This window comes from Apus apus, chromosome 5 (assembly GCF_020740795.1).
Source record: "Apus apus isolate bApuApu2 chromosome 5, bApuApu2.pri.cur, whole genome shotgun sequence".
Classification (NCBI taxonomy): Eukaryota; Metazoa; Chordata; class Aves; order Apodiformes; family Apodidae; genus Apus; species Apus apus.
Genome location: NC_067286.1, coordinates 20,523,174 through 20,548,321, shown reverse-complemented (window position 1 = coordinate 20,548,321; position 25,148 = coordinate 20,523,174). Strand labels below are relative to the sequence as shown.

At 41.7% G+C, this 25,148-nt stretch overlaps 1 protein-coding gene across 4 annotated transcripts in view; it reads right to left on the bottom strand.

Annotated features, from left to right (window-relative positions):
- LDLRAD3 (low density lipoprotein receptor class A domain containing 3) overlaps positions 1–25,148 on the bottom strand; it is a 117,346-nt gene that overhangs the window by 46,546 nt on the left and 45,652 nt on the right. For all 4 annotated transcript variants that reach the window (XM_051621511.1, XM_051621512.1, XM_051621513.1 and 1 more), the window contains exon 2: positions 21,036–21,182. In XM_051621511.1, coding sequence (XP_051477471.1) covers positions 21,036–21,182 — 147 coding nt within the window. The remainder of the gene's footprint in view (positions 1–21,035; positions 21,183–25,148) is intronic.

The following is a 25,148-nucleotide window of genomic DNA, read 5'->3' as shown; positions in this document are numbered from 1 at the left end:
AGCCCCAGGGAGGCAGCAGACCTCCCTGTGGGATGGGTCTGGTCGACACATGGGCCCTTCTGTTCCCCTCAGAAGGGAGTCACCCACCACAATTACCCTCCTTTCCTTCTTAGTTGAAGAAGTCCTAAGGCGTGGAGCTGAGCAACAAGTCCTAGGTGCTTCACTAGACAGATCTACCACTCCAACTTCATTTTCCTGTCCTTGAAGTTCCAAGGCCTCATACCTATTCTTCAAGGGCAACTCGGAGGGCAGAGGGGGTTGGGAGGGTTTTTGCTTGCCTCTCCGAGGACGGATCTCCCTCCATTCCTCCACGGCTCTTAAGTTCTCTCCTTCTGTCTGATGACAGGAGGGGAGGGGATCCATCACTTGTTCTAGAACCTCATCCTTCTGCCCTTCTGCCCTTCTGCCCTTGCCTCAACTCTCGCTTGATTTAGCATCCTCCAAAAGCAAATTCCTGAAGTTCTTCTCTTACATGTTTTACTTTATTATATATATATTAAATTATTATATTTATACCAGAAGTTTTCAGTTAGCATTATGAAGTATAAAATATGATGTATTTACATATTCAACTACCACTTTTTCAGAAGAGTATCAAAGGTCCACTTGGGAGAAAAAAGGTGAACCATTGTTCCATAGAAAAACAGATGATAAATTACCCTAAAGCAGCTGTCATGCTTAACAGCACCAGCAATGAAAAACCCTCAGCCAAGACATCCAAGCCCCTGCAATTCTTCATACAACTTTTAAGAGTAACTTATGTGTTAAAGAGTTTTGAGGCAGATTGATCTCAGCAAAGTAATTCAGTAACCACAAGATCTGAGGCAGTACCATACTCCCAGTCTTTAAACAAAAGCAGCAAAACCAACACCTCAGCAAAAGTTGGTTGGTTATTGCCCATGAAGCTCCCATGTAAAGCACAATCATTTCTTCCTGAGCAGAAACACACCTTCTTCCCATTCTGCAATGAACTCCAGATATATCCTTAACCATGGCAAAAAAACAACCCCAAATAAACTGATATTCAACCAATTTGTGAACCTATGGCAGAAAACAATTGATCCACTCTAGTTCCACTCTTATTTTATTACCTAGTTGTGGCAGAAGCAATCCAAGACTGAAGCATTAACATGACTATGAATTTACATAACACAAAAGGAAATTGCCCCAGTAGATATACAGAGATGGTGAACCACCATGCACTGGAGGAGCCTCCTTTGACTCCTTTAGCCATGGGAAGAAAATGTTCTTTACTAAAATATTCTAATATCTGAGAATTAAATGTGAAGCAAATGGTGAAGATGGTAGCAGAGAAGTGCTGGCCACAGCATAAAATTTCCACACACTACTCCCTGATTGGTTTGCTTAAGTTCAAGAAAACTTTTTGGCAGCTGTATATGGGAGAGTGTGAAGCTGCTTCTTATGTTATGCAGAAATCAACCCCTCCACCCCCTTCTTTTAAGGCTCTAAAAACCCACTAACTTCCTATAAGGACCTTTTTCCTAAATGTATCTAAATCAGTACATTCCACTGAAGATGTGACAGTTTACAGGCATGGCCCTACAGTGCAACAGAATAACATTTTGCTATCTGGTGTTAGGTGTGAAACACCACTATTTTTCAAAGAGTGTAATCCATTTTATTATTCTCAGCAAAGATGAAAAACAGCAGGCAGAGGGGGGCATATACAGGGCATACACTGTGTAAATCCCTATAGTGTATATAGATGCATCCTTGTATAAAAGAAATTATGACACTCTTGACTTGGCTATAAAAACTTAAAACCAGACTAGAAGGCTACAAGAGATCTTCTGTGATGGGCAGGGGATTTTTTTGTTCCATAGGTAAGAGCAAAAAAGACATCAAATGTCTTCTAGAAGTATCAGCAAGTGCAGTTGTGGACTATAAATTTGAGGAATACAGCCAGGATGAGATGGCATGGTCCAGCTCCAAGGAAAAAAAATTGTCATATATAACTGTAAATAGGTACTAACCTACTGTTCAGATATCATGGTAGAATTTTAGACCTGTGTCTCTTTATAAGGACACAGTGCCTGAAGATGTTATATAGGTTCAGTTCAGAATTACCAAAACCATTACACGATATTGCTAATGAAAATTTTGGTAAGAAACTTTCTGACTGAATCCTTACTGTTGAGCCAGCTAGCCCAGACCTCTAGCATTTCACACCTACAGTGAACTAGGCACTGCTTATTGCATGCACCAGATGCAAAGATAGTACAAAAAAGGCTCCCTACCAGGTGCAGTCCCAAGAACAAGCACATTTCCTTCTTTTAACTCTACAAACATTTCTATTTTAAAATATTTCTCAGATATTTTGCAATTTGGAGTGAGGGAAATGGGATGTAGCAGATCCAATGGCATACATTTTGTGATGACCTGCAGCTAGAAGTAAACTGGATAATATTTCAGCATCAGCATCTTTGAACTCAAATTGTTACCTTAGAAACCCTCAGGGTAACAATCAGACAAAATAACTTTATGCTGATTCACACCTACATGTATCAATCTAACAAATAATGAACCACCTTAAACTTCTCTGCTGTTGTTACTTTATGTTAAGAGTTGCCACAGCCAAACTAGACAGTACTGTACATTCAATCTCTTTTGATGTGTACATGGCAAGTCATGGCATTTCAGTTAAGACTCTACATGAAGGAATTAAAGGTTAAAATCTTTTCATCTTGTCCTGCTCTTTGAGAAATAGGTTTTAACTTCAATTTACAAGCAGAAGGGTTGATTTTACAACACTATGTAACAAGCACTGGTATATGATCCCTTTCACACCAAGAACTGATATAAACATATTTTGGATTAGTTAATTGTTGTTTGGACCCTATAGTACTTTCAATTCCGTTCACAGTGGGAAAGCCACCACTACCTGCAGTCATTCAGCTGCCTTAGCACAGAAGGCAAATGCATCATTTGTTGGCTCATAGAGCTTTGTGACAGGGCTATCTTGCAGAATGATACAGAAAAGTTTCACTTCCACTGCTTGCTATTTCCTAGCATGAGTACTATTCCCTGCATAAAATCAACCCAACAGTCTGCTATGCCAGAAGCTTTCCAATTCAAGAAAAAAAGAAATCTATTTAATATAATGAGTTTTGCTCCCAAACACAGTCAATTGCAGACTGTTCACTGCACCTAGAAAAATCCTTTGGGTCTCTTACCTTTGCTCCCTGTTTCACCACTCAGATGAAATAATTGCTAGTCATAAACTGCTAATGTAAACTCAGAAGAAGTCTAGAAGTCTTCAGAAGACTAGAAGTCAGCCTAAAAATACTTCTCTAAAGGCAGACTTTTAAAAATTAATATTTGAAGTAGTGAAATTACTCCCTTAGGAAACATCAGAGACTGCCTCCAACTTAGCAAACTACTACCCACTTCATATGGGCAATATTTACACTATAGTTTACAAGAAGAGGAAAAGGACAATACTAAAGTAAAAAAGCTAATGGAGTCTGCTGCCATGGAGAGTAAACTGCTTCCTTTGGAAAGGGGAAAAGAGAAAGCACTTCAGAATTGGACAACTATGGACTGGTGGTCTTCTTGCCAGAGAGCAAGGCCTTAAAGCTATATTTCATAGCCTAGAAATCTCAGCCTTTCAAAACCATTACAAAGCAGACAAGATGTGAGAAGACAGCACAGAGAAAACGCTTGGTTTTCAGACATTTATTAAAGTGATTTCTCACTAAATTAAGTAATTTAGAAGTGACTACTCATGAAACAATCTGAACGATAACACCATACAAAAGGACAGAGTCTAAATCAGCGGTTACACCATATAAATTAATCACAATTTTTAAGTTGTTAAGTTACTCAAAATGTATACAGGCAGGACAGGACGCCACCCTTAAGGGACTTCAGTAGCAGGACAATTCTCCTTAGAGGACATCAGTGTGCCTGATGGGTTACGATCCCTCACCTGTCTTGGGTTACTACCTACCCGATCTTTCTGTTTCAGTGGTGCCACTGATTCCATCCAACTGCTAAACCTGTCTGATCCCAAGCTCTCCAATTGGGCTATTTTCTGACCCCCCATGTAGTGGAGACCATAAAGAAGATTAAATAATTAGCACCACAAACCCTCTTGATCTGCCTGCATAAAAAGTTCTTAAATGTAAGTAGCTATTGCACTTGCCCTTACTTATGTAAATTTCAATATTGAGCTTCAAATTAAATACTCACCATGGTCACTTCCTTATAAATCTTATTGTAAGTACTAAGTACTCATTTGTTTAATCATGAGTGAAAACCAGAGTTAATTCCAGTTTGACATTCCAAGTTTAAGAGCCATCTGAGTAAGTGATAAAAAGATCAGCTACTGGGTTACAGCATCTTCCCAAATAATGCAGATGCTAATTTCATGCATTGTTTAATATTCAGCTTTGTTTAAGAATTCTGATGTTTGTCACCTACCTGCAACAAATATTCCAGCTCAACAGGAAGCAGTGAGAAAAAGAGAAGACAACTTGAAAGCACTCAGTGATCCTAAGTTGTGAATAGAAGTCCACAGGTCTTCCATGGGTATATATAAAACTACTACGATACATATAACTGCTTTTATAGAGGAATTCTTAAGCTTTCTCCCACTTATTCTAGTTATTTAAAAAAAAAAATAAATTACTGATTTCATTAACTCCTTACACAAATTATAACTGGACTCTAAATAAGAACTGGACCAATAAGGATTGGTTTTGTGTAGTTTGGCTTTTCATTGCCATAATCCTAGGGTGGAAGCTCTGGTAGAATGCTTTTCTCTTCATTAGGCCTGGCTCAGCTCTAAGATTTTTCTCCTTTTGTGTATTAATCCCCCTGCCATAAGTAGTCAATAAAAAACCCCAACAACTTACCTACTTACAGGTTTCCTTACAGACTTGTGCTTTCTCCGCAGACATTTAAAATGCACTAGATGGAGATGTAGTGTAAGATAAAGCACCCCAAAGGTAGACTGTTAGTCCTGTTTGTAAGGAAAGTTAAATTCACATATCATACTCTCAAAACAATCTATATACCCCACACTTACACCATTTCACACAGATTTCAGAAGAAAAGCTATTTTAAAGTATTAGAGTTGCTGTAATTATACTTGTTATTTTAACATACTGCTTTTATATTTATGTCTTTACCTTGTTTCTTCTGCCTTTATTATCCTCCCTCATGCTAATGGGGTATCATAGGGCACATTAGATCAGTCAGTATTTGAGGGCTATGTGTATCAACCATTCAGCTGTCTTTGGATACATCTGTTTATAGCAGAGGCTTGTCACCATCTCCAAAACTGCATATAGACAATGACCACAGTTCACAGCTACCTAAGCCTCTGGTGGGTACCACTACATACTTCCCAAATATAGATTTGATTAACTAAAGAACACAAGCTCAGCTCTAATACTTTTGAATGGTGTTAGAATCATAAGAAAAAATCCTCATACATGATAAAGTGATTTTGATGCTTGAGTTTTTGCTTTGTTGTTTGTGGTTTTTTATAAGCGACAGGTTGCTAAATCACTTCCCTGCAAGTGTTCATTACTGGCTTATTTATCTTTTCCAAAACGTGGTGAGCTTTGTAACAATAAACACCAGACAGATATTTAGCTCACAGCACCATAAGCTGTTAGTTAGCAAGAAAGAACACAAAATTATCAGAAACCAGCACTGGAAACTCTCAAAGCTAAAAGTGCATCTGGCTAGCAGCAACAGACTGCAACAGATGAAATTACTTCACCTTTACACATGATGCAACAGTCCAAAAAATTGTTGCAGGTATGCAATGTTGGATTTTAATCCCAGGAATCTGAATGCATCTGTTGAAAAGATGCATCACACCTATCACCTTCTATAGCATTAGCCTTAGTTAACAACAGGTTTTAACTGATGCTTTAAGAATTTTTTGGGACTAAACAATTCAAAGTCAGTAATCTTTACAGATGGGTAGGATTAGTCCTACCCAGGGTCTTGGCCTGCTGCTGTATTTCTAGGAGATCTCAGCTGGTTTAGATAATTCCTAGATCTTACTGATGTTATTTCTGAATCAGGCATACATTTCTTTTCAACAAAATATTGCATCTCATTCTTCAGTGCACTGAGCTCTGCTTATTGAGTCTTAAAGCCTAGTATTTAAAAGGACAGCAGCAGAGTTATTTTGCATCCTTTGTTCCTCTACATGAAAGCTGTTCATTAGATTGACTCTGCTGAGTGACTAAACACAAACAAAATATTTTTAGCTGCAGTAATTGTACTGTCATAATAAGCAGTCATTAAATAACTTACAGAGATTGCAGTACTCAGTGTCCCTACAAGACCTTTTATATGTCTTTGAAAGCAGCTACTAGATCTGATTACTTACTCTTAGCAGTGCAGAAGTCATCAAATTCATAGAATCATAGAATGTTTGAGTTGGAAGGGACCTTAAAAATCATCTAGTTCCAACCCCCTCTCACAGCAAAGCATAAGAAAGATGAAGACAAACATCTAAATTCAGATTGTCACCAGAATGATTTGGGGGTTGATAGTAACTGTCATGGTTTGGGCCCAACACGACAACAAAGAAACAGCCAAATGGCTGCTCACTCAACTCCCTTCCCCGCCCCCCCCCCCCCCCCCCCCCGCCCCAACACACACACACTCTCTGGGATGAGTGAGGACAAAGTCCACGGATTGAGACAAAGGACAAGGAGGGCTCTTCACTGATTAAGGTCCCAGGCAAAACAGGCTCAACTTGGGAGAAAAAATAATAATTTAATTTCACACTAATCAAACACACACAGGACACAGTACAGAGCAGGGCTGCATGTGCTACCCCCACTCCTCCCTTCTTAATGGGCCCATATCACTTTGTTTCTGGTTTCTCTCCCTCCTTCCCCCCAGTGGCACAGGGGGACAGGGGATGGGGTTTAGAGTCAGTTCACAGGCTGGTGGTTCCTGCTGCTCCTTCCTCCACAGGAAGAAAGATTCCTTACAGTCCTCCCTTGCTTCCCCATGGGGTCCCTCCTATGGGGGAGAGAGTTCTCCACAAACCTCTCCTTCATGAGTCCTTCCCACGAGGTCTGGAGCTGCTCCAGCGCGGGCTTCTCAGAGAGTCACAGGCTGCTTCAGAAACAAACTCCACTGGCGCCAGGGTCTTCCAAAGCTGCGTAATCAAGAGTCCACTGGCAGCAAATTAGAGTCCACTGGTTGCAAAATTCAAGTAAGCTGGCCAAGTTCACCCCTCCTGGTGCCTTCAGGGAATGTTCCACCACATTCCTCTGTGAATGCAGAGGGACAGCTGCCATCTTGCCATGATTGCAGGGAAACTTCTGCTAGAGCACCTTCTTCCCCTTCTTTCTCACCAACCACCAGCACCACTCTCCCTCTCCAGCACAGCTCTTCTCCTTTAAGTGCTTCTCTGCTCATGTGTTACATAAGTTCTTTCGTATGTTAATCGCAGAGGGCATCTATTGTCCCTCTAAGGGCTCCTTGGTTGGTTTTGGAGCAGGGAGAGCTTCCCAGCTTCTTACTGGAGCCACCCCTGGGGCCTTTCCTCCACTACGAAAAAACCCACCAAACCAAACCAGAACAGTAATTTATGATGGAATTATGTTTGTGCCTCCATCGTAATTTTTGGACTTATGAAGGGAAAAGCATGGGTACATAATGTGCCTTAAAATAATTCCAGCTTGTGATCTTCCTGTAGAGCAGACTCAAAGCACGCTCCTGATCAAGCACAAACTCCATTATATTTTTTTCTTTTTTAAAGAAGTGAACAGCATCAAATTTAAAGGCCTTCTTCTGAAATCTACCCCACATGAAATATGGTAGGACAAGGCAGTTTGACAGCCCTCATGTGAGGCTTCCAGGCATATGACATGATTTTGAAGCTGGTACAGTCCCCACACGATCCTCTTCCTTCCTACTCTGCGCTGCGCTAGGCAGTGTAGTTCTTACACTCAGAAGTGTCTCTAATGACAAAGCAACCTCCTCAGCCATGACTTTGTTTTCAGCGGGCTTTTTATTTTTTATCTAATTTCCACCCCTCCAATGCTGTGAAGCTTTGCATACATACAGTTCTCCAAAAACTACCTCTTTTGTAGAAACGGAATGTAATTAAGTCAATCAAAATGTATCTGAGTACCAGTCTGAAGATGAAAACCTACTCATACTGCCTTTTTTCTGTGAGAATATCAGTTTCCCAACTGAAAGTTTTTAGAGTACAAGAAAATATTCTTCACATAGTCTAGGAAACTGAGGCTACTAATCGCAGAGTGTGGGTTTCATTTAGCATTTTTGTGAAAAGACTCTTTATATCTCATCCATGACTGTAATTGTTTATGAATGCTTTCACACAGACTCCAATCCTGAACATGTAGAGTAGTAAAACCTGCTGCAAGAGAACACCAGAGGGAGTAGTAAACATTTGTCTGGTAGACGGTTTTTAAACTGGAGATAGAACAATAAGGTACACAAAATCCTGGGGAAACTTCAGAACAGTCATCTGGGCTGTATTTTAAAACTACAATATATTGCTAGTCCAGTCTAATTCCCCACCAGTGCAAGGTGAACAAAGAGTAAGAGCAAGTGTGCATATACGAACACTTTGAATGACGCAAGGTTAGTTGTGCCACATCTCCCATACATCCGCTCCACTTCCTGATGACACCAAAACATTTATAATTTTTTCTGAGAAATGCTATGTCCATTTAGATAGATTACATGGAGCTGAAAATACACCCGACATAGAAAATATAAATACAGAACAGAATGTGAAAAAATAGGATATTTTATTATATATAAACACACAGTTCAAACTCTACGGGTAAAACCAATAAAATGGTTAAGAGACACACAGAAGTAGATGAAGTACCAACATACTAGCAACTAACAAGTATATAGCACTATCTCAAATATTATTCTATTAATCTGCCAAACACAGCTCAAAATGCTTTCAAAAACAACAGAAGCATGGTTATAACCATGAAAACACAGATCAAAAAACACTCCTATTGCACATTAATAAAAGCCCTCCCAAACACTTTTTTAAGGAATTGAACATAAAAAGAAAACTTAAGTTCTCTTCATCTAGATACCCTAGGACCAAATCTAGCAGGTCCTAGGGTATTTGTCACCAGGACATGGATGACGCCCTGTTGCTCAGACATCTATACACTCCTTATCATGCAGCTTTTAGCATTGGTTCAAAAACCTGCTTTACCTTTAGATTTGTGTTCAATGCGCAACAGTGGCAGCTGAAAATAAAAACATGTGAGAGAGACAAGCCACTAACACAAGAACACATCATCCCAAGGCTATTCTTGCATAATTTTTTTTTTCTAGCCCACAGCCTACACTCTTTAGCCCTTCATTAACAAAGCTAGTCACTGTACTCACTGTGTGCTCCACTATTTGCTCATAGCTGAACACACAAACTTGGCATGTAAGAAATGCCTTTCAGAAGAGCGCTGAAAAAAAATCTACACTTCTTGTTATTTGGTATGTCTCTACTTCTGGCTGCTGTCATGCCAGGCATGACATGTCATGCTCTGAATCTGCACCATCTGCTGCTCATTAGCTGACAAAGGGAGCAACATGCCATCTCTCCACTAGCTGTTGCACATTAACCAACAAAAGCAGTTTTCAGTGTTCACATTGTTCTTTCTCTAATAATCTAACACAAAGATGTACAAAGAGCAAAGAAAAGAGGAAACAAAGATGAGAGAGTAAATTATGAGTTTAACTAAGAACATTAGTGTACTCCTAAATCAAGGAGAGAATCCTTCCAACAGTAGGACACAGGTCTTGGCCCCAGAGGTAGGTAGGTATAAAGATCAGCACTGAAGATAACCACTTTAACTCAAAACGTTTTGAAACATGCAAGCACACATTTTCAGGCTTTTTCCATTCAGGTTCTTTATTTTGTGCCATTTTGGATCTTCCATATCTGATAACAGAGAACAGAGTGGCTGATTGCATGCAGTGCCCACCTTGACCAATGGAAGCACTAGCACCATGTACATATTTGCCCAGTATGCAACCAGAGCAGGATTTAGGAGCTACATAATCAACACTTAAAACCCACACAGGAAAGTCCTTTTGGTAAAGGTTCTGAATTTGTCAAGAGGAACCTCAGCTTCCATTATAAATCATCTACACAGCTAAAAAGCAGTACTAGTAATTAAAAGTCCATGAACATTTAAAAGAAACCTGCATGACAGATGTTGGACTACACAGGCTGACAATCAGTCCAACAGATGAGAAGCAGCAGAGCTAAGGGGAGATGAACTACAAAAGGGTTCTTCATTTTGGGAAATGCACTGATGAAAGCAGATTACTCAAACAATGGAGAACTAGAAATACTCACAAAACATTTAAACTGCAGTAAATCCTTTTTCAAGCTCAAATAGTGGCTTGGAGGAAAAGTCAAAGAGATAGTCCGCTTCCAGGAGAAGCAGTTCTTATTTATGACAAAAAGAAATTGCTATCTCATTTCCTCCCTTTTATGCCTTTTCTCAATCTTCCTCCTCATATAAAAATGGGTAATTTTTTTCTGTCATCTCATCTCAACAACAAAAGGCAAGAGTGCAAGAAAGGTTCTGTGCATTGAAGAGCATGGCATGAGACAGACATCTGGCATGAGGAGTGTTAATCTGATCACAGTTAAGACACAGAGGGAGCAAGGAAGAAGACAGACATTACAAACTCTAGCAAATGTGGGAGATGAAGAAAAAACATAAGAGGAAAGTGACATGGTTAACAGAGATAGTCCTGTAAAGCAGGAGACAGAAAAGAGACAAAAGGAAGAGATGGAAGAGGTAAGACATTAATGGAAAAGCAGCAGGTAATTCTGCTTTTCATCTTACTTCTTCTTCACACCCAGACCAGCACTTTTTCATTCTGCATGCTGCAGAAAATGAGAACAAGACCATGAATTATACATTTTTCTGCTTGAAGGGGGACAGACAGGATGAGATGCTTCATCAATGGAACTTATAAAATATTGCTGGACATCCTTGTTCAACTATAATGTAATTCAAAAGTGAAAAGACTTTGCACTCAATCACATGTTTGCACTAAATTTTCTCAGTAGGCACATGAAAACACAGCATACTTGTCTTCACAGAAGTATCAGTCCACAGTACCAAACTGTCGTGGATTTAGGCCCAGCCAGCAACAAAGAACCACACATCCATTTGTTCATTCCTCCCCCTACTGTGGGATGGGGAGGAGAAAATCCAACTAAAAGCTCATGGATTAAGACAAGGACAGAGAGAGTTCACTCACCAACTATGGTCACAGGCAAAACAGACTCGACTTGGGGAAAAGATTGTTAGAAATGAAATGTAGTGTTGTTTTTGTATTCTAGTGTTAGAAGCATATTGTTGGGGTTTTTTTATATATATACCCTAGTGTCAGGAATATTTGTTTAAGAGAAGTGAGATATCTGCACATTCCAATGATACCTGGAGTGGTTTATGGTCCAAGAAACTGAGGGACTTAACTGGACTCCATCTGGGGGATCTGAAAATGGAGGATTTATGGCCAAGATAAGACCAAACAAAGCCACTTCTATCTTGCTCCTCGAAGCATGATGACACCAGTAGGTATAGATCATTTTGGTAATTGGGAAGACAGCCAAGGGGACAAGAAATGTCAGAATTATACCTTAAAAGGTAAAAAGTAAACTGCTAGAATGGAATGTGTAAACAGGGGCGGGAAACTTATAGGACAATTAGAAGCGCTGGATAGGCTGTAAACCCTGGACTCCCTAGCCAGTGGGGAAACAGGGGAGGGAACTCTGCATCAGGAATAGGAAATATAAGCCATTATTCACCTTACTATGGGTGTGCCTACTTGTTTAGGTCACCCATTCTTGCCAGAGTGTAAATAAACTGTGCTTCGCTGAAGGATCTGTTTAGGCCTGTTCATTGGCACAACAAACGTTTCTCACAAATTTGGAAGCTTGTCCAGGATCTGAAGTTGTCATCCAGGGAGTTGTTGTCTCCAAAGAACGGAAAGGTGCACCCTGTTGATTTCAATGGTTCCATGGATCAGTGGTGCTGGCTCCAGGGAGACCGACCAAGACCCGAGACCGGTTATAAACAGATCCCACAAACCACAAAGCAGGGAATAAAGGATAAAGAAAAGCAGGCGCACTGATATCAGCCAGGCAAACTCCGGGCATGGACCAAGGTGAGAAAATTGACTGTTAAGTATTGCGTTGGTGGTCGGAGCCAGGGTGAGAAAACTGACTGTTAAGTATCGCCCTGGTGGTTCAAGACTCCTGTGTGTGAGTGAGACGTACATTAGTACAAAGCGAGTGTGGAGTCCAACTTGGTGGTTCTGTTCTTCTGTTAGGAAAACAGCTGGAGAAGGACGAAGCAAGAGCAAAAGAGTGCAAGGAGAGTCTCGGGAATGGGAAATAAAAGTCCTAGGCCTAGGGAGGATAAGGGAATATCCTCGGGAGCAATTCCTCCAGACATTCCTTTAGGGAGGATGCTGAAGTACTGGAAAGACATGTCAGGTACTAAAGGGAAGGATAAGAAGAAGATGGTAAACTATTGTGTGTTTATCTGGACATGGGAACCCATATGGGGGCAGCATGTATTTTGGCTGATGTATGGTTTGGATAATAGCTGGCAGTGCCAGGATTTTAATTTCTATGTGAATGCAAAAATTTCTTTTTCTTTGGAGGAGTGTGAGTATGCTCTGTGTTGGATGAGATCCACTTCAAGAACCCCTTCATGTATTACAGAGTGTATATTTGCAATGAAAGCAGATAATGGGGAGGATCAGGAGGAGTCTCAACCCTGGGACCCTTTAAAATGTTTACCTCCTCCTTACAACCCTACACAAAACCCCGATCCCCAGGACGGTCCTGTTTACCCTCCTCCATCCCTTCAAAACCCTGAGCACCAGGAGAGTGTTGCAAGTCTTCCCCCACTTCACAAACTCCTGTGAATTCCTCTCCCTCTTTACAGGACCCTGAGCACAGTGACAGCACTTACAAGGAAGCTGCAAGTGCTTCCTCTTTGACAAATTTTGACAAATTTTCCAAAATTGAGAAGAGAATTGGAACAATGTAAAGAGATTTGGAGAGTTTTCCCATACAAGAGGGCAACCACCGATGGGCAGGCTCGATGGAAGTTATGTTTCCTCTCCGGACAGGAGAGGCCCTGGACAGGTGCGATATGTCAGTGCCCCGCTGACAAGCACTGAGATGCGGAACTTTAAAAAGGAAATGAAATAATTGATTGAGGACCCTGTTGGCTTATCCGAACAAATGGATCAATTTTTGGGTCCTAACTATTATTCCTGGGCAGAATTAATGTCCATCACTAATATTATGTTTAGTGGAGAAGAACAGGGAACGATTAGGCAGGCGGCTCTGCAGGAATGGGAAAGGAGGAACCCCCCCTGCCCCAGGAAAGGGGTGGTTCCAGCAGAGCAGAAATTCCCAAATGTGGATCCCAATTGGGATAATAATAACCCTGTACACCGGAATAATATGAAAGACCTGAGGGAACTAATAATACAGGGAATTAAAGAGGCTGCCCCGAGATCTCAAAATTTTATTAACGCATTTGAACTCCAGCAAGGGAAGGATGAGTCCCCAGCAGATTTTTTACAACGGTTACAGAATCAGATGAGGAAATATTTGGGGATGAACCCTGAGGATCCAGTGGCCCAGGGTTTGTTAAAAGTGCATTTTGTACTAAGGCATGGCCAGACATTCAAAAGAAGGTGCAGAAAGTAGAAGGTTGGAGTGAGAAATGGCTCGAGAAGTTATTGAGAAAAGCACAGAAAGTGTATGTGAAGCGGAAGGAAGAGAAACAGAAGGTTAAAATGATGGTTTGTACAATGGACCAGGTTGTGAAGCAGAGAGTCGAACCCATAGTGCAACACAGAGAGAGAGAGCGGAAACAGAGCCGAGGGAAGGTGGAACGGAGAATGAGAGCAAGAAGTGTAGAACGAAGTAGGAGACTATCAGGGCAAGGATTGTCTGGTAACCTCCCTTCAGCTGGATGTTATAACTGTGGCAAGCTGGGGAATTTTAAAAAGCAGCGCCCAGACTTGAAGAGAGAAGGGAGGGTGATGTCAATGATGGATCTTGAAACTCAGGAGCGATGGGGTCAGGGGTTTTCTCAGAGCCCTTGATAAATATAAAGGTGGAACCCCAGAAAGAAGAGGTAATCTTCCTGGTGGATACAGGAGCAAGCAGAACTTCTTTAAACTATGTTCCTCCTGGGCTAAAATTAACCTGTCAACTAGTGTTTGTTGGAGGAATAGAGAAAGGTTTGGAGTTCCTACATTTGAACCTACAGTGCTTAAAATTGGGAATAGAAAAGTGCAGGGACAGTTGCTGTATGTTCCTGAGGCAGGTAGTAACCTATTGGGCAGGGACATGATTATACAATTAGGCTTGTGAATCAGAACTCTCTCAGAATGTATGGTCATTTCTATGCATGTGTTAAAAGAACAAGATGAGGCTGGCATAGATCCCATGGTGTGGGTCAGAGATGGTAATACAGAAGGTTTGAACATAACCCCTTTGAAAAATTGCATTGCAAAAGGCAAATGAGGTGGTGAGGCAAAAAGCATTTCTATTGAAGGAAAAAAAGGGTCTTCAGCCAGTAATTAAAACCTTGCTCAAAGACGGGCTATTGGAACCCTGCATGTCTCTTTTTACTATGCCTATCCTACCAATACTGAAGTCTGATGGATCCTATAGACTGGTGCAAGACCCGAGAAAAATTAATGAAATTGTTAAAGTCTGGCATCCTGTGGTTCCTAACCTTTAAACATTGATGAGTAAAACACCACATGTACACCAATGGTTTAGTGTCATAGACCTCAAAGATGCTTTCTGGGCTTGCCAATTAGATGCAGAAAGCTGGGACTTGTTTGCTTTGGAATGGGAAGATCCTCAGACAGGACGTAAACAACAGCTTAGGTGGACAGTTTCACCCCAAGGGTTTACACAGTCTCCTACTTTATTTGGGCAAGTGCTGGAACAAGTTTTGGAACATTTTGAACCACCTCAGGGGGTTTTATTGTTGCAGTATGTAGATGATCTTCTCCGTTCAGGAAAGGAATGGCAAGAAATAAAACAAGCCACAGATTCACTTTTAAATTTTTTGGGGAAACAGGGCCTACAAGTCTCAAAGACACGACTCCAATATGTGGAGGAAGTGGTTAAATATTTGGGACACCTCATTTCAGGAGGAAAGCGGAGAATTAACCCTGAAAGGATCCAGGGAATCGTAAGTCTGCCACTTCCCCAGACAAAAAAGGAATTGAGAAAATTTCTACGTCTAATTGGATATTGCCGCCTGTGGACTGAAGCCTATGCACAAAAGACAAAAGGTTTATATCTCAAATTACTAGAAGAGGAACCTGATGTTCTTATTTAGACTGATGATGAAGCAAAACTAATCAAAGAACTGAAGCAGAGTCTAATAACTGCCCCTGTCTTGGCTCTGCTATCCTTAGATAAACCCTTTTGTCTGTTTTGCCACGGTGGATACAGGAGCAGCTTTGGGAGTTCTCGCCCAAGAATGGAGGGGAGAAGCAGCAGCCGGTGGCTTATTTGTCTAAACTTTTAGATCCAGTATCCCAGGGTTGGCCAGAGTGTGTGTAGGAAGTGGCAGCAACTGCCCTTTTGGTAGAAGAAAGCAGAAAATTAACTTTTAGGGGAAAATTAAGTGTAAACACACCACATCGAGTAAAAACAATTCTGACTCAGAAAGCTGGTAGGTGGCTAAAAGACTCTAGGATCCTGAAATATGAGAATACATTGATGGAAGAGGATGGTTTAACTGTAATAACAGAGTCATGCCTGAACCCTGCCTCCTTACTATTGAAGGGTTATAATGAAAACTCAAGATTTAAAACACAGTTGCTTGGACCTAATAGAATACCAAACCAAAGTCCGACCAGATCTTAAAGATATACCTTTGCACGTGGGACTTCAGCTGTTCATAGATGGATCTTCAAGAGTAAATCAGGGAAAGTGGCACAATGGGTATGCTATTGTAGAAGGGATTAGCAGTGAAGTCAAAGAAATGGGGTGATTACCCAATGGATGGTCAGCCCAAATATGTGAATTATATGCTCTCAGCCAAGCACTACAGATGCTAGAAGGCAAGGAAGGAATAATTTACACTGATTCAAGATATGCCTTTGGGGTAGTGCATACCTTTGGGAAAATCTGTGACGAGCGGGGACTGGTAAACAGTAAAGGGAAGGAGTTGGCCCATGGAGAACTTATTCAGCAAGGGCTACAAAATCTGATGCTGTCAGAAAAAGTAGCAGTAGTGCATGTTAATGGGCATCGGAAAGAAAACTCCCCACAAGCTAGAGGGAACAGGCTGGCAGATGAAACTGCTCGAGAAGCAGCCCTACAATCAGAAGTAATAACAATTAATTGTTTCCTTCCTGAGGTGCCAGCTCCAAAGACAAATCCAATTTTTGAAGAAAAAGAGGCTATCAAGGAACTGGGGGCAACAGAACAGAATGGAAAATGGTTACTCCCAGACGGTAGAGAAATGTTAAGCAAACAAACCACGGGGGAAATATTAGCTGTTCTGCATCAAGGAAGCCATTGGGAAACACAAGCCATGTGTGACCTGGTGCTACAAAAATATGGGTGCATTGGAATTTATACAATAGCTAAGCAATTTTGTGAAGGATGTATGGTTTGTAGAAAGATCAACAAAAGGGTGCTAAAAAGGCAACCTACAGGGGGGCGAGTTCCAGGTTTAAGACCCTTTCAGAGTAATCAAGTTGATTTTACTGAATTATCAAAGATGGGCTGAGCAGATCATCTAAGAGGGTGGGTAGAAGCATTTCCCCTCAATCTGTTTGGGCCTGTTCATTGGCACAACAAACGTTTCCCACAAGATCAATTTAATTTATCACCAGTCAAATCAGAGCAGGACAAAGAGAAATGGAAAACTCAGATCTTAAATACCTTACTCCACCCCTCCCTTCTTCCTGGGCCCAAGTTACTTTGCTCCCCATTTCTCTACCTTCTCCCCTCCAGTAGCACAGGGAGACAGGGAATGGGGGTTGTGATCAGTACGTCAGATGTTGTTTTCTGCCTCCCCTTCCTCCTCGGGGGGGAGGACTCCTCACAGTCTTCCCTTGTTCCAGTGTGTCATCCCTTCCACAGGAGAGAGTCCTTCACTAACCCCTCCAACATTAGTCCCTCCCACAAGGTACAGTCCTTCAGGAACAGACTACTCCAGCACAGGCTTCCTACACAGCCACTACCTTCTTTGGGCACAGTCACCTCCCCTGGCATGGTCCTCCACAACTGCAGGTCCACATCTTCCACACCACGGTCCTTCAAAGGGTGCAGGTCTGTATCTGCTCCACTATGGTCCTTCATGGGCTGCAGGTCCACATCTGCTTCAGTGTGCTTCCCCATGGGCTGCTCCACCATGCTCCTCTATGTGCTGCAGTGGGACAGCCTGCTGTCTCACCATGGGCTGCAGGGGAACCTCTGCTCAGTCACTTCCTCCCCCTCCTTCCTCACTGACCTTGCTATCTGTGCTCAGGTATTGCTCTTGACCTCCTCCTCTCTTCTGTCCTGCAGGTCTTATAGCAGTTTTGTTTCCCCCCTTCTTGAATATGTTGATCGCAGAGGTGCATCTACCATCGCTGATGGGCTTGGCTTTGGCCTGGATTTTGGAGATGGGGAACTCCAAGCAGCTTCTTACAGGAGCCATGCCTGTGGCCCGTGTCCCACTGCCAAAACCCCACCACACCAATCCAACACATGAATCCTGTTACCAAACTCCTGTCCACACATAAACACTTTGAAGCAAGGTTAAAGCTTTTCAATGTGAATTTATTAGCTGATGAAGAGTCATAGACAAAGCAGCTTAAAGCACTGCTCAGAGCAGTAACACACTGGGAACTCAGCCATCTCATGCTGCTAACGCAACTCCTATGGCTTTATCTTCACTATCTACAGACCAGCTAATGCAAAGCAACACCACAGCAGAAAGAAAAAAGGACTCCAACTTTGCTGCAAGTTAAGTTTTATTAAGTGGAGTGCTATTCTGATAGGAGGAATGTAACAAAGCATAGTAAAAAAAGTTTTCTACCTATATGTATACACTCACATTTCAACCCTTCTGGTGCTAGCATGACATTTTCAAGACCTCCCTGGAGTCACCTGACACAAGTAACACAACATATGCTGCTACAATAACACAACCAGATGTGACACACAGGCACATTTTGCATGTCAACTGTTCTTACTTTTCAGCTGCTGTTTCTGCAGTCAAGAAAAATAATTCCTGGGTTCATACATTCCCCTGTCCTACTCACTAAGTCCAGAGGATCTGAATGTTAATCCCACTGCACATCTTTAAAAAATGTTTGATTCAGCTTCTCTCTCATCACTTGGAAACTGATCATGTAAAAGGAAAAAAAAAATCCCAGTGACATATTCAAACTCTGGAACAAGTGTCCAGTGGAGCTGTGGACTCTCCATCCTTGGAAATGTGCAAAGTTTCAGACAAGACCCTGAGCAACCACAATCGAAGTCAGTCCTCTCTGAGCAGGCAGCTGGACCAAATGACCTCCAGGGTCCTTTACAGCCTAAAGAGATCTAGGAGTCTATCTTTAAAGATTAACACAAGCTGAAGCGGGGAGAAGAGACAAGTGATTTTTCTTCTTCCTTTGCCTTTCTCAGACAAGATGCTGGGGCTGGCTTTCAATGCTTCAGCTCTGAGCTAGAAACTCCTCTAACACCAATTCAAGCTGTATAGGCCAACCACATTTTTATTACTTTCTGATGTAAAAGACTGGTTGGTAACACTGTAACCACACCATAAGAATGGGACCATTTAAAAAATTCATCAAAAGAGCAAACCAAACTTTTTTAGCTACCCACACTGTATGTATATACCTACATCCATAAGTGTCTGAATTGTCCGGCGAGCTTAGGTGCTAGATGCTTAGGAGGATTCAAAAGGGGATGTTTCTTGGGTTAGAAGGATCATCCAACCTTGAAACAATAAGCCAACTTCCTCAATTCAGACGTAAGTCAACAAGTAACAAAGCAAAACCTTCACAGTCTACTTACTAATGCTGTAATTCTTTCTTCCAGTGATTCCTCCCACATCTCATGTCTTTGCCATGGCGCACAGACTGTAGCTACACAGACATACTCATCATCCTACACACACAGTGGCTGATTCATTAGATGTGTTTCTCATGGCAGCCTCCACAGAGTTAAAAGCTGCCTAATAAAATGGAGAAGACGGAGATGCAGATGCTTGCAACTTTCTGAATGCACCACTGAACTTTATTTGCATCAATATTAAATTTTTCTTTGGAAAATGAGCACATTCTCCGTTCAGTTTTGGCTTATCTGACCTGTTAACAGCAGGCTAGCATAGGATATGAATCCCCTGCTTTCCCCGTTGGCTCTTTTCCATTCTAATTTTACATTTATGAAGTTGATCAGACAGCAGATAGATGTATAGGAAGAGGAAAGAACAGTTTAATTACCACCATTAATTTGGGCAGGATCAAAAGGATGCTCATCCAGAAAACTGTTAGCCAATCAAGTGGGCTGGAAGTATTTAAATAAAAAATCCCAAGGACAATTCTGCAGGAACTTATATTCATAGTTGCAGCTTAGCCTAGATCAGTGAGGTGTGAATCTGTTGTGACAAGAACAACCTCTGTGAATAGTCATTTTGCAGCTGTTTGTATTTTATTGTGACTATGTTCACAGAATCACCGAATCACCAAGGCTGGAAAAGAACTTTAAGATCATCAAGTCCAGCCTATGACCTAACACCACCACATTGGCATGAAGTTCATTACTGCCTGCAATTCACCAACTGATTTTGGTAAGGAAATTTTTCAGAATCACAAAGCGTATTTTCCTTTTACTGATTCATGGATAAATACTCAGCCCAGCCTCCATTAAGAAAATCTTCAGTAAGATTTTCTAGACATACCAGGTGAAACAAAATTCATGCAAGGCAGAAGATGACAACATTCTCAGATACAGAAAACTTCCTTGTTTGTATCCTATAAATACAGATAAGTGCCATCATTCAGCTTGTTTTAAGAAGCAGAAAGAGCACACCAAAAGTCATGCTAGGAGCATATTCAGGTGCCAGGTAATGAGGAACCTGAGTCACACAGCTGTTGTCATCAGGAACATCTCACTGAGAGGTAAAGGTTGAACATTGGACATTTTTTTATTCTAGCCAAAGCTCCCACTAATATAAATTCTGCTGGAGTTTAAATAGACATGCATTAGGATGATCAACGCCTACAACAGGTTGATCCTTTCCTAAGATGTTAAACTCTAAGTAACAAAGTAACTGCCTGAGTAAAACGCATAGGCTAGAAAATGTTATTCAACCAGTAGTTAGCACAAAACTAATTAAAGCTTAATTAGTGCTAAGAAAAAGATGAAATCTCAGAGGAGAACCAGATCAGGCTTTTTTCAGCTGTCTAGGAGCTCTGTAGGGAGAATTAAAACATGTAAACTTTATTACCCAATTCATTTGTTCTGTTTTCCAGAAAGTTAGTACGAAGTTTCAAAGGGTTAAGAATTACATTTTGACAGGAAAGAATGAAAATGCAGGATAGAGTCAACAATTTTGAAATGTATGGAACTAGTCTTAATGGTAGTGGAGGTCAGCTTACAGTACTAGGCCAGTATACTGAAGCAGCAAAGGCAGGATCCCTGAAAATCACAGAGCATCTTCACTCTTCCAATGGAAGAATTTTAAGTCAAGTCTGTGACAATTAATCCATCTGTGAACAGGGGTTTAGGTACCTGCTACCAAGAGCTGTAATAAAATTGGATAATTTGAAGAACCTTAAAGATCTTAAACAATAATAAGAAAGGTTGTGCATTTTTTCTAACAATAGCTAAATTAAGAAACTGGCGGTGGCTTTGTTACTTAGCTAATATACACTGCAGAACACACCAGTAACACTACCTAGCCAGACTTTGTGATATTAAGCATGCTAGGGTCATGGCAATGGTCACTTACGACATTCCTTCTCATCACTGTCATCAAAGCAGTCTGGCAGGCCATCACACTGCCAGGCCCCTGGGATACAGCGCCCGTTACTGCACATGAAGTTTCCAGGAATGTTGCATTCGTTTGTGAAGTTATTCCCAGGCAACAGCTGGCTCTCTGCAACAAATAAAACAGAGGAAGGTTTACAGAGGATTTTTAAAAAGGCAGCAAAAGCAGTCACTAAGCAAGCTGTTTATCAGCAGTTGAATAAATATGAGACAAATGCATCTTGACCCTGGTTATTTTGTCATTACTCTAACGGTATCCTGAGTATGGTTCTTGATAGCACTTTCTCTGAAATTATTATTGTACCTGTTCTTCATTCACGCTCCCTGTTTTAGATTTCTTTCTCGCTGTTTTCTTTCTACAAACATACATGCAGCCTTCCAGGTATCCTCAGGTCAAATCAAATTAGTTAAAAAAATGAAGTCTCTCCTTCACAGGATTGATCTAACCACAAGTAGAACAGATGAACCTACAAGAACTCAGCTCCATAATCCCATGCTTTTGTCAGATCAGTACTTATCTTGAATAATATTTTGTTGTTGTTACCCAAGGGCTCGGAACTAGATAACACACTGACTAATTCATACTAGGTTTTCAATCAAGTTTTACACATAGTGCTGCTGATTGAAGTTGGATTTGAGCTTCTTAGTGTTAATATAGTCCCTTGGCATTAATCTGTCCACAAGCTAGTAAGGCAGCTGATAACACTGCCAAGTGCAGGGCATTTAGTAGCAGGATACCAGAGATCTAGAGAACAGTGTGAGATAAAAGTTAGAGATTTGCCTTCCAGGTTAAACACAGCTCTACTAAATCATTTTTATCTACTGTGTTTCCCCACTTTGTGCATTGTTTTTGGAATGCAGGTATCACAGAAACACAAACTTGAGTGAAGGAAGATAATGTCACTCAATGGTTTTAAAAAGCACCAAAATGGCATGGCATGTTGTCGAGCTGGGGGGAAGCTGCAAGACAAGGCAGAGGATGAGAGAACAAACACCCTTCCCCTCATCTTCCTCTGTCATGTTCCATACTACTCCCAGGCAACATGCACTTCACCAGGTAAAAATATACCAGAAACACAAACCTTCCCGCATAAGGGCAGAGATGTACAAAAATATGCCCCCTCTGCCTGCTCACATACTTTCACAGTTCAAAAGCAGGAAGAACAAAATAAGCTGATGCACAGCTTAATAATTTACCTATGATTTACCTATTTTGAGGATAATAGCATAATTTTTAGAACCCTGGGGGAGTGGCAAAGCTGCAGTCAGTTCCCTTCATTGTCCACCCTACACCAGCTTGCTTCCTGCTCATATTGGAGTCCAATTGCTTCCTCTCGTCTGGAAGGCCTGAGCTTCAGGGGTGAAAAGATTATAAATGCAGCATGACGATTGCCCCACTCTTTGATGCTGCACGGGACACAGAACAGGCACAGCTGCCAGGATCAGCAGTTTCAGCAAAGACCCTTTCCTAGCTCATTCCCACAGTCCCAGGGAGAATCCTGGTCTATTTAGGCATCTTAGAGAACTCAGCTGCCACAATAACTCAGCTGCCAAAATAAGCATGAGGGTTTCCAGAAACTCCTGAATCAGCCAAATGCAGATGGTTCCCTTCCTCCCCCACAACACAGCAAAATGCTCCATCCCTGACACAGACAAAACTGCTAAGTTTTACATCACTATTTCAAAAGAGACATGATAGGAATGTTTCAGAGAGTTATTTTTTTCTGTCTGCCCCAAACAATATATTTCCTCTCAAATATTATTTATTGCAAATGGCTGACTCTCCTGAGAAAGGTTTAAGAATCTGCAAGCACAGAGCTTGGAGAAAGCACAAAACTTTAATGGAAATTTGTCCTGAACTGTTAAAGACAAGGTAGTTGAGGAAAAGGTGGAAGTAAGCTGAAAATAAGATCTTTAAGGCCCCTTCCAACCTGAACCATCCTATGATTCTGAGGCAAATGGGGCAATCTCAGCCACTGACTACACACCCAGAGACACCACAACTCTCCTGCTGTAGCACCTTAATGAAAGTGACAGCCAGCAAAAAACAAGCCCACACTATGGAGCTGGAAATTTCATGTCTTTTTGCTTTTAGCAGTTCCATTCAAACCTCATTCCCTGCATTTTTGCTCTTCTGATCAAAAAAAGAACAGGTTTGCTCTGTACCCTGCAATAGGAAAAGGCTGCAACCTGGAGCACTCTGGAAGTTCAGCTCCAGCCCACTCAGACAGGGCCTTCACTGCTACCAACAGCTTGCTGTGAAACACTGTACCAAACTCTACTTGATGCCTGAGTCCCTAAATCTAAATCATTAATGGGAACTGTTTGCCCTTGGGAAGTCCTGCCATGAAACAGTGAACAGATATAGTGCTGTCAATAATCACCCTGAGACTAGCGCAGCCTTACAGCATCACAACTAAGTGCAATCAGCAAGAGGTTATTTTGTTAGTTGTGTGTTGCTTGTTTTTTTTTTCCTTAAAGCAGTCATTAAACACATTCACATCAGTCTTCATATCATTGACCTGCACCTGGTAAGTAATCACAAAACCAAAATTGTCATTCTCAAACAGCTGCAGAGGGTGAAACTGCCAACATTACACAACACTATACATTCCTATTAGCAAGTGACTCCCAGGGCACTACTATTAACACCTCTGCCTGCAATTGAAGAAAGCCTACCACACTATTACAAAGCACACTGTCTGTCTGGCATGCCATCACCACATTAAAATATCAGAGATTAGATCACAGAATCACTGAATGCCAGGTTGGAAGGGACCTCAAGGATCATTAGGCAATACTGTAGTTTATATGACATGGCTCAGCACCCTGTCAAGCTGAGACTTAAAATTCTCCAATGTGGGGGAATCCACACTATTCCAATGTTTGATTATCATCATGGTGAAAAATTTACCTCTTATGTCCAATCAGAATCTCCCCAGGAGCAATTTGTGTCCATTACCCCATGTATTTTCCATGTGACTCCTTGTAAATAGGGAGTCTCCATCTTCTTTGCAGCCACCCTTTAAGTACTGGAACATGGTAATAAGGTCTCCCCAAAAGCCTTCTCTTCTCAAGGCTGAACAAACCCAGTTTTCTCAGGCTCTCCTCATATGTCAGGTCCTCCAGTCCTCTGATCATCTTTGTGGTCCTTCTCTGGACTCTCTCCAGCCTGTCCGTTTCTTTTTTGTAGAGCAGGGACCACAACTGAATGCAATATTCCAGGTTCGATATGACAAGCGCCGAGTAGAGCAGGATGATGACTTATTTATCTCTGCTGGTGATTCCCTTGTTGATGCAGCCCAGCATCCTGTTGGCTCTTTGCTGCTGTAGCACACTGTTCACTCATGGTGAGCCCAGGGCCCTTTCCACAGAGCTGCTCTCCAGCCAGGTGGATCCCAGTCTGAACTGCACCCCTGGCTTATGTGTTCCCAGGTGCAAGACCTTACATTTTTCCCATTGGATTTCGTAAGATTTCTGTTAGCTTACTCCTCCAGTCCATCCAGGTCATCCTGGAGGGTGGTTCTCACTTCTGGAGTATCAGCCTCTCCACTCATCTTGGTGTCATCAGCAAAATTCATCAGGGTGCTCTTGATTCCAGCATCCAGGTCACTTATGAAGATGTTAAACAGCATTGGGCCCAATATTAATCCCTGGGGGACTCCACTTGTGACCAGTTGCCAGCATGAGGAAGAATCCTCTGGGTACAGTCCATCAGGCAGATTCCCACCCACCGCACAGACCATTTGTCAAGGCTGTAACGAGTCAGTTTCTCCAGGAGGCTGTGAGGGACTGTATCAAAAACCTTAGAGAAGTCCAGGTAGACAATGTCCACCACTTGCCCTACATCAACCGAGCACGTTACTTGGTCGTAGAAGGTGATCAGGTTTGTCAGTCATGATTTGTCCCTGGTAAATCCATGTTGGCTTTTCCCAATCACATGCTTCAGTTGACTTGTGACTGTCCCCAGGAGGACTTGCTCCATGACTTTCCCGGAGACTAAAGTGAGACTAATGGGTTTATAATTATCTGGGTCCTCCTTTGGACCCTTCTTATAGATGGGTGTGACATTAGC